This window comes from Mytilus galloprovincialis, chromosome 3 (genome assembly GCF_965363235.1).
Source record: "Mytilus galloprovincialis chromosome 3, xbMytGall1.hap1.1, whole genome shotgun sequence".
NCBI classification, from domain to species: Eukaryota; Metazoa; Mollusca; class Bivalvia; order Mytilida; family Mytilidae; genus Mytilus; species Mytilus galloprovincialis.
This window is the reverse complement of record NC_134840.1, coordinates 73,493,031-73,510,279: the sequence shown is the minus strand read 5'-3', so window position 1 is coordinate 73,510,279 and position 17,249 is coordinate 73,493,031. Positions and strand designations below refer to the sequence as shown.

Below are 17,249 nucleotides of genomic sequence, written 5' to 3'. Positions count from 1 at the left end.
ACATACAAACTACTTATTGGTGTATTCTAACTACATAAAAGAGTTCAAATTGCCAGAATTTCTGAAATTAAAGGCTTAGAGTAGGGGTTCAATATACCGCAGGGGGGTCAAAATACCATGGCAAAGTAAAATTTTCAAAATATCTTTTCCAGCAAGTTTAATACATACAAACTACTTATTGGTGTATTCTTACTACATGAAAAAGTTCAAATTGCCAGAATTTCTGAAATTAAAGGCCTAGAGTAGGGGGTTCAATACACCGCAGGGGGTCCAAATACCATGGCAAAGCAAAATTTTCAAAATAACTTTTCCAGCAAGTTTAATACATACAAACTGCTTATTGGTGTATTCTAACTACATAAAAAAGTTAGAATTGCTAGAATTTCTGAAATTAAAGGCCTAGAGTAGGGGGTTCAATATACCGCAGGCGGTCAAAATACCATGGCAAAGTAAAATTTTCAAAATATCTTTTCTAGCAAGTTAAATACATACAAACTACTTATTTGTGTATTCTAACTACATAAAAGAGTAAGAATTGCCAGAATTTCTGAAATTAAAGGCCTAGAGTAGGGGGTTCAATATACCGCAGGGGGTCAAAATACCATGGCAAAGTAAAATTTTCAAAATATCTTTTCTAGCAAGTTTAATACATACAAACTACTTATTGGTGTATTCTAACTACATAAAAGTGTTCAAATTGCCAGAATTTCTGAAATTAAAGGCCTAGAGTAGGAGGTTCAATATACTGCAGGGGGGTCAAAATACCATGGCAAAGTAAAATTTTCAAAATATTTTTTCCAGCAAGTTTAATACATACAAACTACTTATTGGTGTATTCTAACTACATAAAAGAGTTCAAATTGCCAGAATTTCTGAAATTAAAGGCTTAGAGTAGGGGGTTCAATATACTGCAGGGGGGTCAAAATACCATGGCAAAGTAAAATTTTCAAAATATCTTTTCCAGCAAGTTTAATACATACAAACTACTTATTGGTGTATTCTAACTAAATGAAAAAGTTCAAATTGCCAGAATTTCTGAAATTAAAGGCCTAGAGTAGGGGGTTCAATATACCGCAGGGGGTCAAAATACCATGGCAAAGCAAAATTTTCAAAATAACTTTTCCAGCAAGTTTAATACATACAAACTGCTTATTGGTGTATTCTAACTACATAAAAAAGTTAGAAATGCCAGAATTTTTTGAATTAAAGGTCTTGAGTAGCGGGTTCAATATACCGCAGGGGGTCAAAATACCATGGCAAAGTAAAATTTTCAAAATATCTTTTCCAACAAGTTTAATACATACCTCGCCATGGTATTTTGACCCCCCTGTAGTATATTGAACCCCCTACTATAGACCTTGAATTTCAAAAATTTGAGCTATTTTAACTCCTTAACATAGTAATAATACTCCAATAAGTAGTTTGTATGTATTGAACATGATGGAAAAGATGTTTTGAACATTTTACTTTGCCATGGTATTTTGACCCCCTACCATGGTATATTGAAACCCCTACTATAGACCTTAAATTCTAGCAATTCTAACTTTTAAGATTGTAATAATACTCCAATAAGTAGTTTGTATGTATTTAATATACTGGAAAAGATATTTTGAAAATTTTACTTAGCCATGGTATTTTGACCCCCCTGCGGTATATTGAACCCCCTACTATAGACCTTGAATTTCAAAAATTCAAGCTATTCTAACTCCTCAACATAGTTATAATACTCCAATAAGTGGTATGTATGTGTTAAACATGCTGGAAAAGATATTTTGAAAATTTTGCTTAGCCATGGTATTTTGACCCCCTGCGGTATATTGAACCCCCTACTATAGACCTTGAATTTCAAAAATTCAAGCTATTCTAACTCCTTAACATAGTTATAATACTTCAATAAGTAGTTTTTATGTATTTAATAAACTTGAAAAGATATTTTGAAAATTTTACTGAGCCATGGTATTTTGAACCCCCTGCGGTATATTGAACCCCCTACTATAGACCTTGAATTTCAAAAATTCAGGCTATTCTAAATCCTTTACATAGTTATATTACTCCAATAAGTAGTTTGTATGTATTTAATATACAAGAAAAGATATTTTGAAAATTTTACTTAGCCATGGTATTTTGACCCCCCTGCGGTATATTGAACCCCCTACTATAGACCTTGAATTTCAAAAATTCAAGCTATTCTAACTCCTTAACATAGTTATAATACTCCAATAAGTAGTTTGTATGTATTTGATATACTGGAAAAGATATTTTGAAAAATTTACTTAGCCATGGTATTTTGACCCCCCTGCGGTATATTGAACCCCTACTATAGACCATGAATTTCAAAAATTCAAGCTATTTTAAATCCTTAACATAGTTATATTACTCCAATAAGTAGTTTGTATGTATTTAATATACTGGAAAAGATATTTTGAAAATTTTACTTAGCCATGGTATTTTGACCCCCCTGCGGTATATTGAAACCCCTACTATAGACCTTGAATTCAAAAATTCAAGCTATTCTAACTCCTTAACATAGTTATAATACTCCAATAAGTGGTTTGTATGTGTTAAACATGCTGGAAAAGATATTTTGAAAATTTTGCTTAGCCATGGTATTTTGACCCCCTGCGGTATATTGAACCCCCTACTATAGACCTTGAATTTCAAAAATTCAAGCTATTCTAACTCCTTAACATAGTTATAATACTCCAATAAGTAGTTTGTATATATTTAATATACTGGAAAAGATATTTCGAAAATTTTACTTAGCCATGGTATTTTGAACCCCCTGCGGTATATTGAACCCCCTACTATAGACCTTGAATTTCAAAAATTCAAGCTGTTCTAAATCCTTAACATAGTTATATTACTCCAATAAGTAGTTTGTATGTATTTAATATACTGGAAAAGATATTTTGAAAATTTTACTTAGCCATGGTATTTTGAACCCCCTGCGGTATATTGAACCCCTACTATAGACTTTGAATTTCAAAAATTCAAGCTATTCTAAATCCTTAACATAGTTATATTACTCCAATAAGTAGTTTGTATGTATTTAATATACTGGAAAAGATATTTTGAAAATTTTACTTAGCTATGGTATTTTGAACCCCCTGCGGTATATTGAACCCCTACTATAGACCTTGAATTTCAAAAATTCAAGCTATTCTAAATCCTTAACATAGTTATATTACTCCAATAAGTAGTTTGTATGTATTTAATATACTGGAAAAGATATTTTGAAAATTTTACTTAGCTATGGTATTTTGACCCCCCTGCGGTATATTGAACCCCCTACTATAGACCTTGAATTTAAAAAATTCAAGCTATTCTAACTCCTTAACATAGTTATAATACTTCAAGAAGTGGTTTGTATGTATTTAATAAACTGGAAAAGATATTTTGAAAATTTTACTGAGCCATGGTATTTTGACCCCCCTGTGGTATATTAAACCCCGTACTATAGACCTTGAATTTCAAAAATTCAAGCTATTCTAACTCCTTAACATAGTTATATTACTCCAGTAAGTGGTTTGTATGTATTTAATATACTGGAAAAGATATTTTGAAAATTTTACTGAGCCATGGTATTTTGACCCCCCTGTGGTATATTAAACCCCCTACTATAGACCTTGAATTTCAAAAATTCAAGCTATTCTAACTCCTTAACATAGTTATAATACTCCAATAAGTGGTTTGTATGTGTTAAACATGCTGGAAAAGATATTTTGAAAATTTTGCTTAGCCATGGTATTTTGACCCCCCTGCGGTATATTGAACCCCCTACTATAGACCTTGAATTTCAAAAATTCAAGCTATTCTAAATCCTTAACATAGTTATAATACTCCAATAAGTAGTTTGTATGTATTTAATATACTGGAAAAGATATTTTGAAAATTTTACTTAGCCATGGTATTTTGACCCCCCTGCGGTATATTGAACCCCCTACTTAAAACCACAAATTAAAAAAAATGATAGCCAATAAATTGTAAATAAGATTATCTGCAATACTATTTATCAAAAACAGGGGGGTTCAATATACCGCAGGGGGGTTCAAAATACCATATGTGAAAAATGACCCCGGGGTCAAAATACCATGCGGTATAATGACCCCGGGGTCATTTTACCGCATGGTATTTTGACCCCGGGTTCACTTTTTAGGGGGTTCAAAATACCATATGACACCGGGGTCAATTTACAATGGGGTTCAAAATACCATATGACACCAGTCTTTTACTTGCCAAAAAAAAAGAAGGAACATGTGTTTGTCATCTTGCTTAATGGAACTCAAATATTCAATAAGTTATTATCTAACTGTGTCTTGTTTGCTTTTTTATCCAAATTTATACAGCACTTGATTTGCAATTCCATATCATCGAGTAAAACATCAAATGAACAATGGACATCAAGTGATGAAAAAGCTTAAATGGCCGTTTGTTGCTTAAAATCATAAACTTACCTTTATTATGATGGAAATGTTTCTTCTTGTTTTTCACAATAATTTTTCTCATCAGCGCACAAGGTGGGGGTAATCCTTCTCCTAACTCAAGCTGAATAAATAAATGCAATATTAGTCACATTCAATAAAGATATAAGTAACAGTATTCAACAGTAAAAAAATATCATATGTTTTATATAAGTTAATAGTCCAGAAATGTGAATCCAGTCAACAAATTTTTAAGTAATATGAAATAAAAAAAGAAGATGCAGTATGATTGCCAACGAGACAACTAAGACCAAATGACACAGAAATTAATAACTATAGGTCATGGTACAGTCTTCCACAATGAGAAAAGCACATACTGCATAATCAGCTATAAAAGGCCCAAAAACGACAAATGTAAAACAATTCAAACGAGAAAAATAACAGCCTAATTTAAGCGAGACAACCAGCGATATATAAACAATATGTCAGGACAACAGCCAATACTGTAAACTTAGACCCCTATACATTATATTATTTATGTTACCCTATCATGGTCATTAAATAATCTATGCTCTCAGTATTAGACCTGTTAGCACCCAAATTCTAGTTCTACAAGTGATTAGACATATAAATAGCAAACTTTTCCTCTACACATGATTCTGAAGGAGGCTAGAGACATAAATTCTACCTATAACTTACAGGATAAGAGTCAAGACATTCTGTTAACAACAGGTCTCCAAAAATGTTCCTACAATGGGAAGCCATTTTCGCTTGTTGTTTTGGTCTGTAATGTAGAAAACAATTAGCCATTAATAATACAGATATTTAAATAGAATCTTTTTTCTAGGTTCTAAAAGTGTCTACTTGAAAATTTTATTTGATATAGCAAAAAACAGGGGGGAAAAATCAAGATTTAACTTGCTAATAAACAAATGAACAAACAAACTTCCTTTTATCATTAAAATTGAAGTCTGCCAACACCAATTGTATATATCTGTCTTTCCTGTATCACCTACTAGATCTTACTGAAATCAAAACTTAGTGATGACACTTAATGTTTTTTAGATCACAAATCAAATATACTTGTTGAAAAATATCAGTTGTTCAAAACAATCTGAAGCTTTTCAAAGTTTTTTGCTGTGCTCACTCCTTAAAAATATTACACAGACGCATTTTTGCCTTGTCCCATGTCAGGAGCCTCTGGCCTCTGGCCTTTGTAACTCTTGTATGATTTTTAATTTTAGTACATTTATATTTTTCCAAGTTAATTATCACTGAAATAGTACTCGTTTTTGTTCAGAGGTCAAATGAAGCATGCCTCCAGGTGGGAGATTTTCTAGCTGTATTGAAGACCCACTGGTGGCCTTCTGCTGTTCTCTGCTCATTGGTTGATTAATTGTCTCTTTGAAAAATTCCTTGTTTTCATTCTCAATTTTACACTGACTTTCCGGCAATTTTTTACAATGCAGAAAACATGATCATCACCCCTTACCACTTCTCTAACAACTTACGAGCAATGATTTTCAAATGATAGTATGACTGGATATTCTGATGTTTTAAAGGCACTTTCAGCTATGGCTTCTATTACTTCCTAGAAAATAAAAGTCATTGTAATCATGAAATTTTTTTTTTATATATAAGTACTAAACTTTTATGCTTGAACATGCTTTTAGAATTGACCCTTAAAAATTATGCATGTTTTGAACTTTTAGCTGTTTTGTTTATTTATGTAACCTCCTTAATATTCTTCAGTATTCCCCAGACAAACACACTGACAATCAAACTTTCATGGCCATATTATGCATGAGGGTCTGGATGGGGGGGGGGGGGGTCTGTTATTCTGTAAACATTTAATTTTCACCCCTTTTTTCTCTAATCTTCAAAAAATTAACCCCTTTTTTCTCTAATCTTCATTTGTTTTGCCTGTTATTCTCTAATCTTCATTTTTTAAGGGCATTATTCTTTAATCCTTTTACCCCATTCAAACCCTCATGCATTACACATAAATCTTACTAGATAAACTTGACCTGGTTACAGACTCTTAAGACAAACAATAAGAATTACTTTTTGTTTGTTGTACATGTCATACTGTGTGCATATTCATTATTTATCAGTCATGCTTCTTCAATAATTCCACATTATGTTAAGACATACCTTAAAATAAATTTCTGTGCACATTGTATAGCCATGGGTTATAATGGGTTCCTCATCATTGTTCCTCCCATCCCAACAGTCCAGCTCTATACAGCGACACCCACTCAGTAACACCTGTCGGTACATCTCAGTGGAAGATCTACCAGTCAACTGATGACCTGCACAATATATAAAGATAGCTTTAAATTGAAAGTTTTACTAAATTTTCATTATAAAATGCATTCAAAAAGTAGACTCACAAAGGAACTGTAAAAAGTTACACTAAATGATGTACAGAGATGAAGCTTAGAGCCATTTCTCAAAAATGTGACAGAAATGTGTTATACAGTTATGAACCAGCATACCACTCCTTTTTGAAAGGAGGGAGAGGGATATAAAAAAAAAAGGGTGCATAGTTTACTCTAGTTGCTCATTACCATGTTCCATGAACCTTGAAATCTTGATGAAAATCTAAATTTTGGTATTTGAATTTTTTTAACTTTCCAAAAAAAGATAGATAAATTGTGTATAATTAATTATATTTCTTTTTAAATAAATCCTAAATCCTAAAATCTATTTTATATTACAGCGGATTCCATTGAGTGTGTAGCTAAAGGTAATATAGTTGGTTAGCTTGATTGTTAGCTGAACCGTGAAATCATTGTTAGGTTAGGTAAACTACCCTACACTAAGAATAGACAAGTCCAATAGATAACTAATCTATCTGTCTGTTGGACTATGCTACTTTGAAAGGAGGGTAGTATACCTGACCTAATAATGACTTCACGGTTCAGCTTACAAGCAAGCTAACCAAAGATATTACCTTTCGCTACACACTCAATGGAATCTGCTGTAATGTTTTTTAATGATTAAACATTGAATAAATTGATCGAAACAGGGATTTCATTATCTTTTATGTTGACTGTAACTTTTCCATTTGCAGGTAGTACTTTACATTATAGTCCATGAAAATCTTGCATAATTATTCAATTCAAGCCCCTACCATTTAGCAGTAAGGGACATATTTTTTGTTCTTCATCATTAAATACCTGTTAAGTACGTATTATGGCTAGAATTGATGAAGTAGTGAGCTAAGGGATGTGTCATTTCTTGACTCAGATCCAACAGTTCTGGAGCTACCACATTGTTCTCTTCTCCCATCAGAAACTTAAGAAATCCCTCTTGGGTCACATTGCCTGTAACCAGAAAAAAAAGAAATATGTCAGAGATTCAAATGGTCATTTGTCATTTTCATGCATATTTAACATGAAAAATCACTCCTTTTTCATGATCAAGTTAGTATCACTAATGATAACAATCAATCTAATTAAAAACCGATCTCTCATCGCTCCTGTTTCTGATATGTCGAAACCCGCTTTGAGGTCATATGTGAGTGACCTTGTAGGTGTGTCTTTTTCGACCAATGAAATTGAGTCTTCCACGATCTTGAAAGTTTAACGTAAGGTAAAGGGATGTAACTCATTTCATTTACGACGAAATCGTCAGTCAAAATAATTCATAAACTTTTTTGATTGGCTTATTAATAGGTCGTCAACTCATTTGCATATCATTATAAATTCATAACTTTTAGTTCACTCAGATGTGACCTCAAAGCCGGTTTCGTTAGATCTCCCACGCGACATATCAGAAACAGGAGCGATGAGAGATCGGTTTTTAATTAGATTGGATAACAATATAATAGTAGTAAGAAAGTTGTGAAACAAGCTCTAGGTAGAGAATAATTATGAATGTATTGTATTTCTAGATTGTTAATTCAATACATCTGTCAAGAAAAAAAATAAAATCTTAGTGATAATATTATTGCAAATTCTATGTTGCTTAAAAGGTGGTCCCTTTCATCTTTTTATGTGTATAAGTTGCAATGGTCATCCTCTTTTTTGAACAGAGAACAACTTAAGAATATGAGAACAAATAAATCCACATCTTTTATAAAAAGAAAAGAATTTAGTGGTTTGAAGTGTAGAATTGCTTGGATTTTTTGGGGGTATTTTCAAAACTTACTAACACAATTTTACCCTGACTAAACATTCTCCTTTTTAAACCAATAAACCCATAAAACATATTTTATTTGAAGATAAATCATTTTTTCATTACTCCATTTCATGACCTTCATAGGGTCAACGGAACTGGATTCCAATGTTGCATCTATATGCAGCCTGTACAGTTAGGTATTTGATCTAAATTCAATATTTTTATCTAAATTGAAAATGCAACTTCCTTATACATTTTAAAGGCATGGAATATCAAAAATGCATAGTGAAATGCAAGTCCTTCCAAATTCTTGATAGATAATAATAGTCCATCAAAAGTATTCAAAAATTGAAGTGAAGTGTAAGAGCAATAGGGTAGGATGGGGTTTTATCACAAATTGCAGAGAAAATAATTGCAAGTAATAGAATTCCGGTGAAAATAATGTGTTTATTCTCACATCACACTTTAATTAAATCCAGAGTTCTTGCTGATTTAACTGGCTTGTCACTTATAAGTTCCTGCAATATTAAACAACCCAATTCAAATTCAAGAAGAAAATTCTTTGACCCCTCTCTATTAAAAGGACCAACAGATTTTTCCAACTGTTGTTTTACTGCTAATAAAATATGAATCCTTTACTAAATATAACTAAATCATGACATTCATCAGAAAGGTTAATTTTGATCAGTCCTTATAATGATTGATAGAGAGAATACACAGATTATAAAATTTAATAATACATTGACTTATCCCAAGGCCATATTTTATACTGGACATTAAAATTGCATGACTTTGATAATTCCCTCAAGGCCTTAATCATGCTAACAGATCAATATCTCCCATAATTATTCATCTCTTGCAAACAATGTTTGAAATTTTAGTATATATACTTTAGGGAGCTACCATTTAATTTTTATGGGGGGGCTAGGATGAAATTTGAAAAAAATAGGCAGGACAGGAGTTTTGAGTTAAAAAAAAAAGGCAGGATGAGACACTTGCAAAAAAAAAAGTCAGAACGACAATTTAGGTAAAAAAAAGTCAGGATACACTAAAAAAAAAGGCAGGACCGAACAGAGTGAAAAATAAAAAGGCAGGACAGAGATTACAGCTAAAAAAAAAGGCAGGACAAAATTTTTCCTCCTAGCCCCCCCCCCCCCCCCCCCCCATAAAAATCAAATGGTAGCTCCCTTACCTGACGTTAAAGTAGTAATAACAGATTATATTCAAAGACATTTTACTGGGAAAGCAAGTGGACAAAAAGGATGTGATTTTTTTTTATCTAATCAAGAAAGTTGTTCTTTATTGTTGGGTTGCTATCTCATTGATGCATTCCACATATTTTTAGGGTATTCATTACAACTTAAGTACCAAAATTTGTCAGGTAAAAATGACCATAAGATAGTCAGCTATTGTTTCTGGCCTCTTTGGTTTTCAAGAATAACAGTTGAAGATTAATCCAGGAAAACCATTAAAATGTTCTAAATTCCCTTACAGAACGATTTGCTAAAAATTTATATTTAAATAATAATGACCGCTGTTTGCTACCTGAATTAAATGCACAAAAGTACATGTATGTCCTCTTTTTTATTGGTAATACAAATCAGACAATAGGATAGTTGGTTAGCATTTCTTTGAATTCTTTTTACACCAATTTTTTACCAGAGAGAAACCATTCCAAAATCACCTTGTCAATAAATGGTAATTAAACAGTTAGTCAGATTTGTGGACCACACAAAAAAAATCTATTTGACCTTGTACCCTTAAACTACAAAGTAATAAACTATTATAACATCCCACTGATATTTGATATCATTTAATATCAAATACTTGTTTTTAAATAATCTACTGATACAGGTCCATTTGTTTTTCTTTCTAAATCTATGATAACAAAAAGAATGATATATAGTGTGTAGAATGTAAATAAAAATATCTAATATTCTTTTTAATAAAGAACCATAAAAATAACTAATCTATAAAAAAAAAACCATGAAAATAAAATACGGCAAAATAAAAATGTTATTTATGATGAAAATGAGGAATAAGACCATGCTCCGGTGCTGTATTAAATTCTATACTAATATATGGTGACATTTGACCTTTCAACTTAAAAATTAGATAGAAATTATGAACATTGATAATCAATGCGAATTATTTATCAAACTCACAGCTTACAATACACCCATTTGTCACCATGTATCGCAACTTTCACACACTTAGGTTATGGATATAAGAAGATGTGGTATGAGTGCCAATGACAACTATAAATTCAAGTCACAATTTGTAAAAGAAAGAAAAACCATTACAGGTCAAAGTACAGCCTTTAACAAAGAGCCTTGGCTCACACTGGACAGCAAGCTATAAATGGCCCCAAAATAACTAGTGTAAGACCATTCAAACAGGAAAACTATTGAGAAAGACTTATGAACCATGTTAAATGACAACCACTGAACAACAGGTTCCTTAGGACACTATATGCCTTATAAGACAACAATCCTGCTGTTAATGTGGATGCAATGGGATATCCCATAAAAATGAGGACTGTCATAATTGATTCATAGGAGTATGTTACAAGTCTAAAACTGGTATTGCCTCTTTTTACATTGTTTGAATGTTGTTTGCTTAACTTCCAGTGGCAAATATTTCATGCTTAACAAACTATATAGGAATAAACACAAGAATTGGTAGACTTGGCTGTAAGGTGACCTATAGTTCTGAGTCATTTGGTCTAATGTGGAAAGTTGTCTCATGGCCAATCATACCACTTCATTTAGACTGTACCTCTTATCTAGCATATCAAATATTATAATTTGTTTCTTAGTCTAATACAAAGTTTGATTCACAGAGTTCAAACTCAAGACCTTGTAAAATCAGTGTTATTCAAAGTCACGGAAATGGTTGCAAAAGTCTGGTAATATCATCTTAGTTTTGAACAGCTTTTTCGGGGAATGGACTTTTTCAGGGTTTATAGTGATAACTCATGATGGCAAAAATACTATGTATTCAAGAATATGGTGAGGATCAAAGACTGTTCATAGCTTCAAGGAAGAAGGGCTTAAATTGTCCTCAATATCAAGACATTTATTAACCAGATAAAAAAGTGAGGATTGTGACTTCCTGTGAGGTAGGGCAGGATGTATTAAACACAAATTTTTCATCTATCCTAGATGGACAAATCGGGAATGCAGACTATCCTTTAAACCAGGTGAGCAAACAGGATGGTGTATTGTAAGACTGTCTAGTCTAAACTCATGCCACATTTAAACATGCCTCTTACCTTCCTCGGCTAAACAATAAATATGATGATGTGAGAAAAAGTGCATAAAAATGAGGTGAATATAAGACAGATTGCACTAAAAAATGAAATGTAAAGATTCACTTTCTTTACGAAAGTTTTTTGATTGAATGACTACAAAGATATAACTTCCAATAAGTGGTTTAAATATGAGAAAAAGATTATTTATTTGTTATATTTATGTTATAAGAAATAGATTTGTATGTCTAGGTTATCCTACATCAGCATCAACTGCACTTTTACAAATAATTTATTTTGTATGCTAATTTTATTTATTTTGTTGTTGTTGACATTACCGATGGCTGTGCATCAAAACTCAAGGACAATTTTTTAGTCATTACTTTTAAGGAAAACTCATAATCTGTTTCAAAATCAAATAAAAAAGTAAAGTACATCATGTGAATTTTAACATAACTCTGTATCATTTCATATGTATCTACCTGAACATTGTTTTCATAATATAAAGTTCCTTCTTTTTGTTTGAGATTTTTAGGCAGAATTATAACAAATAGCATAATATCTTGTTAGTTTTTTCAGAGACCAAATTGCAAATCTTATACTGTACTAGTGTTAATCAACTAAGTTCAATTAATTTGAACCAGATATTATAAATATTTATGTATGGACATTCAAAATATAATTTACAACTTTCTAAAATTTGGTTAAAATTTACATAATTTTAGTTGTAAAATAACTAAAAAACATTAAAATAAATGTAATGCATTAGACAATACTTAAAACTTTAAACACTTATCTGTCAAAATCTAACTCAGCAAATGTTCACAAAATTTAAGGAGACTATATAATACATGTATGCATCTGAATTTATATGAAGTTTAAAAAGGCAATTACTAGACAAATTCAGAATTTTCCTAACCCTGTATAGTCAACATTTCCAATAAACTGCATCTATGCAAAAAATAACATGAGCAGAAAAGACGATTAAAATATGCAATGTAAAATTCACAATGGCATGAAAATTAATAATGATTATTTTCTGTAAGGTAACTTCACATTGGCTTAAAAGTCGCTTTAGCACACCATTCAGTGGTTCTACAAACTATTTTAAAGCTGAATACACACTCAAGATTAGACATCTAAGTGCTTCTGTGTAGATTCTATATGTGTAAAACATCAAATCACTACTGCTGAGCAAATCAAAACATTTGTTGAGTCTACTTAATAACACATGTGCTCAATGTAAATGTACTGCTCTTGTACATAATAGATAAATGTGCTATCATGAACCTTTTTTGCATAAAATGTATAGATGTGCTATAATAAACTGCTTTTGCATAAATGTATGAATGTGCTATTGTGAATTGTTTTTGCATAAACATGTGCTATCATGAATTGCTTTCGCATAATATGTATAAATATGCTATAATGAACTGCTTTTGCATAAAATGTATAAATAACTTTTATGTGCAATTATGAATTGCTTTTTCACAAAATTTATAAATGTGTTATATAACAACCTTTTCACAAAATGTTTAAATGTGTTATAAGGAATTACACATGTACTATTCAAGAAAAATGTATATATGTGCAATTGTAAACTGCTTTTGCACAAAAAGTATACAAATGCTATTATGAATTGTGTTTGCATTAATAAATAAATAAATGAATGTGCTATAACAAACTGCTTTTGCACAAAATGTATAAATGTGCTAGAATGAACTGTCTTTGCATGAAATGTATACATATAGATTCTACCACTACATTGAGTGTGATACGACATTTATCCACTCGAGACAGTTAAATTTTCAAATTTAAAATTTAACTGTCAAGAGTGGATAAATATGGTATTACACGAGATTTGGTGGTAGAATCTGTTTCTCTAATGATTTTCAAACAATACGCAGGCAAACTTATTCCTTCTTTGTGATTGATCTGCAAAAAGATGTGTTCTTTCTATGTGACGTCATCAGGCATGGTTGCCTTTTTTCATGCCGTCATATTAGGAAATTCAGAGGAAAACAAGAAAAGTCGACGTCACAATCGGATTTTAACCAATGAAAAACTGAGATCAAACGAACCACATGTTAATTAAATTTTTTTATACAATGGGTGCAGAAAGGGAAAACTTGACAAAGAATTAGAGAAATACGATATATATATATATATATATGCACAAAATGTATAAATGTACCAAAATGAATTGCTTTTATTTTAATTCATACATATGATATAATGAACAACTTTTGCATATGTATCAATGTGCTACATGTATGATGAACTGTCTTTACACAAATAGTATAAATATGCTATAATGAACAGCTTTTGCACAAAATGATCAAAAATTCTATTTGAAACTGCTATCTACTCAGCATGATCTACAGGAGGCTCTTTAAATATTCACGTAAAAATTCACATATATGATATACGGTACTATATACACAAATTTACATTTCACAACTTCACGACTAAACAAACTTTATTGTCTATATATGATTATTTGTACTATATAGATATAAAACCCATAATGCCATCTCAAAATGACTGCACTTTCAGCTAATACATGTATGTGTATATACCGAACCTATATGCATTTATGATGTACTCAATTAAACTGCTAATCCACATAACAAACATACAAGGTCTATAGTAATAACTTTAGCTAAACAGTTGTTTCTAAATATGCTTTCTGGTCAAGTATTTTCAAAAACACAAAGTATATGCTTTTATAAAAATATGTAAATAAGAATTTTCTTACCTCTTTCTGCCATTCCTACTTTTGTTTCATACTTAGATATGTATTCCTGAGCCATTGCCGGTGTACAATGTGGGTACAGAATTTCATTTAGTCTAGGATCCCTTTGTTCTCTATTTAAAAACTGCCAAAACTGATTCACTGTTAAAATTGGCTTTTTCTTTGCACCACTAAAAATGAACAATATAAAAGTTTAATACACATTCTTATTTGAAAAAGGTTCAATTTTAATAGATAACATGAACCAGTATAAAATAAAAAAATGTACTTTTCCAGTTTCAAGCAATTCCTTCGGAGAAAATTCACTAAATTGCAGATGCATTTAAAAAAAAAATTGTATCCCTGTACCCTAATTGAGATTTTGATAAATGTAATTGTGTAGAAGCATGCCTCGTGTGTAAGAGAACAATTCTGTTAAAAATAAATCTTCCAGAATGAAAAGCAATGATAATCAGTACATCATGTTTAAAGGTACTGTGGATTTATTTATTTTTGTGGGTATAAATTTTCATGGTCTGAGGAAAAATTGTATTTCGGTGCTTAGCTGATTTTGTGGTTTTCCAAAAGTCTGCATATAAGCCAAAAGAAATTTTATATTAAAAATTGGTATTCAACTAATATTCATAAATCCACAGTATATGACATAGGAACCTGTTGATTTGCTTCATAAGTGTTTCTCATATATTAGAAAGATGAGACCTTTGGTTTTCCTGACTGAATTGTCATTTTGGGGCTCCTTGGAGCTTGCTGTTCCGTGTAAGCCAAGGCTATGCGTTAAAGGATGTACTTTGATCTATAATGGTTTACTTTTTACAAATTGTGACTTGGATGGAGAGTCGTCTCATTGGCACTCATACTACATTTCCTTATTTCTATGTAACAGCATTATAAGTAAAAAAAAAAAAAAGATCAGCTCAAAATCTATATCTCCCTTTATTCACTCAGGCATAACTGAAAACATGAACTTTTTGATGTGGAATGGGATTGTAATTCATTTCAAAAGGATGGAATGATACCAGAACATAGGTTACACACACTTCAGGCGTGTATCCAGAGGGGAGATTCCTGGGGATTGGAACCCCCCCCTTACTTTTGGACGATCAATGCATTTGAATGGAGACATGTAGTTGGTACCCCCCCCCTTTTGTCCTGGGTTATGAACCCCCTTTTTAAAATGGCTGGATCTGCCCCTGCACTTAGTGCCCTTAAGCCACTTAACAGTGGTGCATAAACATAAACATAGATGTCCCACAAATTTTCACTTAAATATTATGTGTCATAAACACTCTAACTTCATATAAGTAATGTTGTTTTCAAATAAACAATCACATTGATGGACAGTTAATAACTTCAATTTGACCTTGAGTTTATACTGGTTCATGATTTTATCAGATTGTATAACTATATAAACGAAGAAACATTGTAAATTTATGTAATATATTTTATAATGTATATCAATTTATTTTGAGAAAAGTTTATAACATATACAAAATAGTTTAATATTATGAAATTAAATAAAAGCAACATTTCAGGATCCTGTATTAAAAAAATTAAAACATCTTGAATCAAATAACAGTGGAGTCCAGTTATCAACTTAAACAGGATTTCTTTTTATTATTATATATATTTTTTCTTTATTATCAAAAATGTAATCGTGATCAAGAAATCCCAAAGCAATCATAGATTACTTGTGATAGTGTGATTGTTCACAAAACTATCATGATTACTGGTGATATTGCCACCTTTCACAAAGCTATGATTACTGGTGATATTCTTCACAAAACTATAACAATCTATAATGATTACTCAGGTGATATTTTGGGTGCCCTTCACAAAATAATCTTGATAACAGGTGATATTGTGGCCCTTCATATAACTATAATGATTACTGATGATATTATGGCCCTTCACAAAACTTTCATCATTACTGGTGATGTTGTGATCCTTCACAAACTATCCTTATTACTTGTGATATTGTGATCCTTCACAAACTTTCATGATTACTGGTGATATTGTGACCCTTCACAAACTTTCATGATAACTGGTGATATTGTGACCCTTTACAATACAATCACGATTACTGGTGATATTGTGACCCTTTACAATACAATCATGTTTACTGGTGATATTGTGATCCTTCACAAACTATCCTTATTACTTGTGATATTGTGACCCTTCACAAAATTTTCATGATTACTGGTGATATTGTGACCCTTTACAATACAATCATGATTACTGGTGATATTGTGACCCTTTACAATACAATCATGATTACTGGTGATATTGTGACCCTTCACAAAATTTTCATGATTACTGGTGATATTGTGACCCTTTACAATACAATCATGATTACTGGTGATATTGTGACCCTTTACAATACAATCATGATTACTGGTGATATTGTGACCCTTTACAATACAATCATGTTTACTGGTGATATTGTGATCCTTCACAAACTATCCTTATTACTTCTGATATTGTGACCCTTCACAAAATTTTCATGATTACTGGTGATATTGTGACCCTTTACAATACAATCATGATTACTGGTGATATTGTGACCCTTTACAATAAAATCATGATTACTGGTGATATTGTGACCCTTCACAAAATTTTCATGATTACTGGTGATATTGTGACCCTTTACAATACAATCATGATTACTGGTGATATTGTGACCCTTTACAATAAAATCATG

At 31.4% G+C, this 17,249-nt stretch overlaps 1 protein-coding gene across 6 annotated transcripts in view; it reads right to left on the bottom strand.

Annotated features, from left to right (window-relative positions):
- Positions 1-17,249, bottom strand: part of LOC143068891 (1-phosphatidylinositol 4,5-bisphosphate phosphodiesterase classes I and II-like) — a 110,509-nt gene that overhangs the window by 48,660 nt on the left and 44,600 nt on the right. For all 6 annotated transcript variants that reach the window (XM_076243238.1, XM_076243239.1, XM_076243242.1 and 3 more), the window contains 6 exons: positions 14,555-14,721; positions 7,604-7,750; positions 6,576-6,733; positions 5,933-6,012; positions 5,121-5,205; positions 4,455-4,545 (listed from right to left, as the gene is read on the bottom strand). In XM_076243238.1, coding sequence (XP_076099353.1) covers positions 4,455-4,545; positions 5,121-5,205; positions 5,933-6,012; positions 6,576-6,733; positions 7,604-7,750; positions 14,555-14,721 — 728 coding nt within the window. The remainder of the gene's footprint in view (positions 1-4,454; positions 4,546-5,120; positions 5,206-5,932; positions 6,013-6,575; positions 6,734-7,603; positions 7,751-14,554; positions 14,722-17,249) is intronic.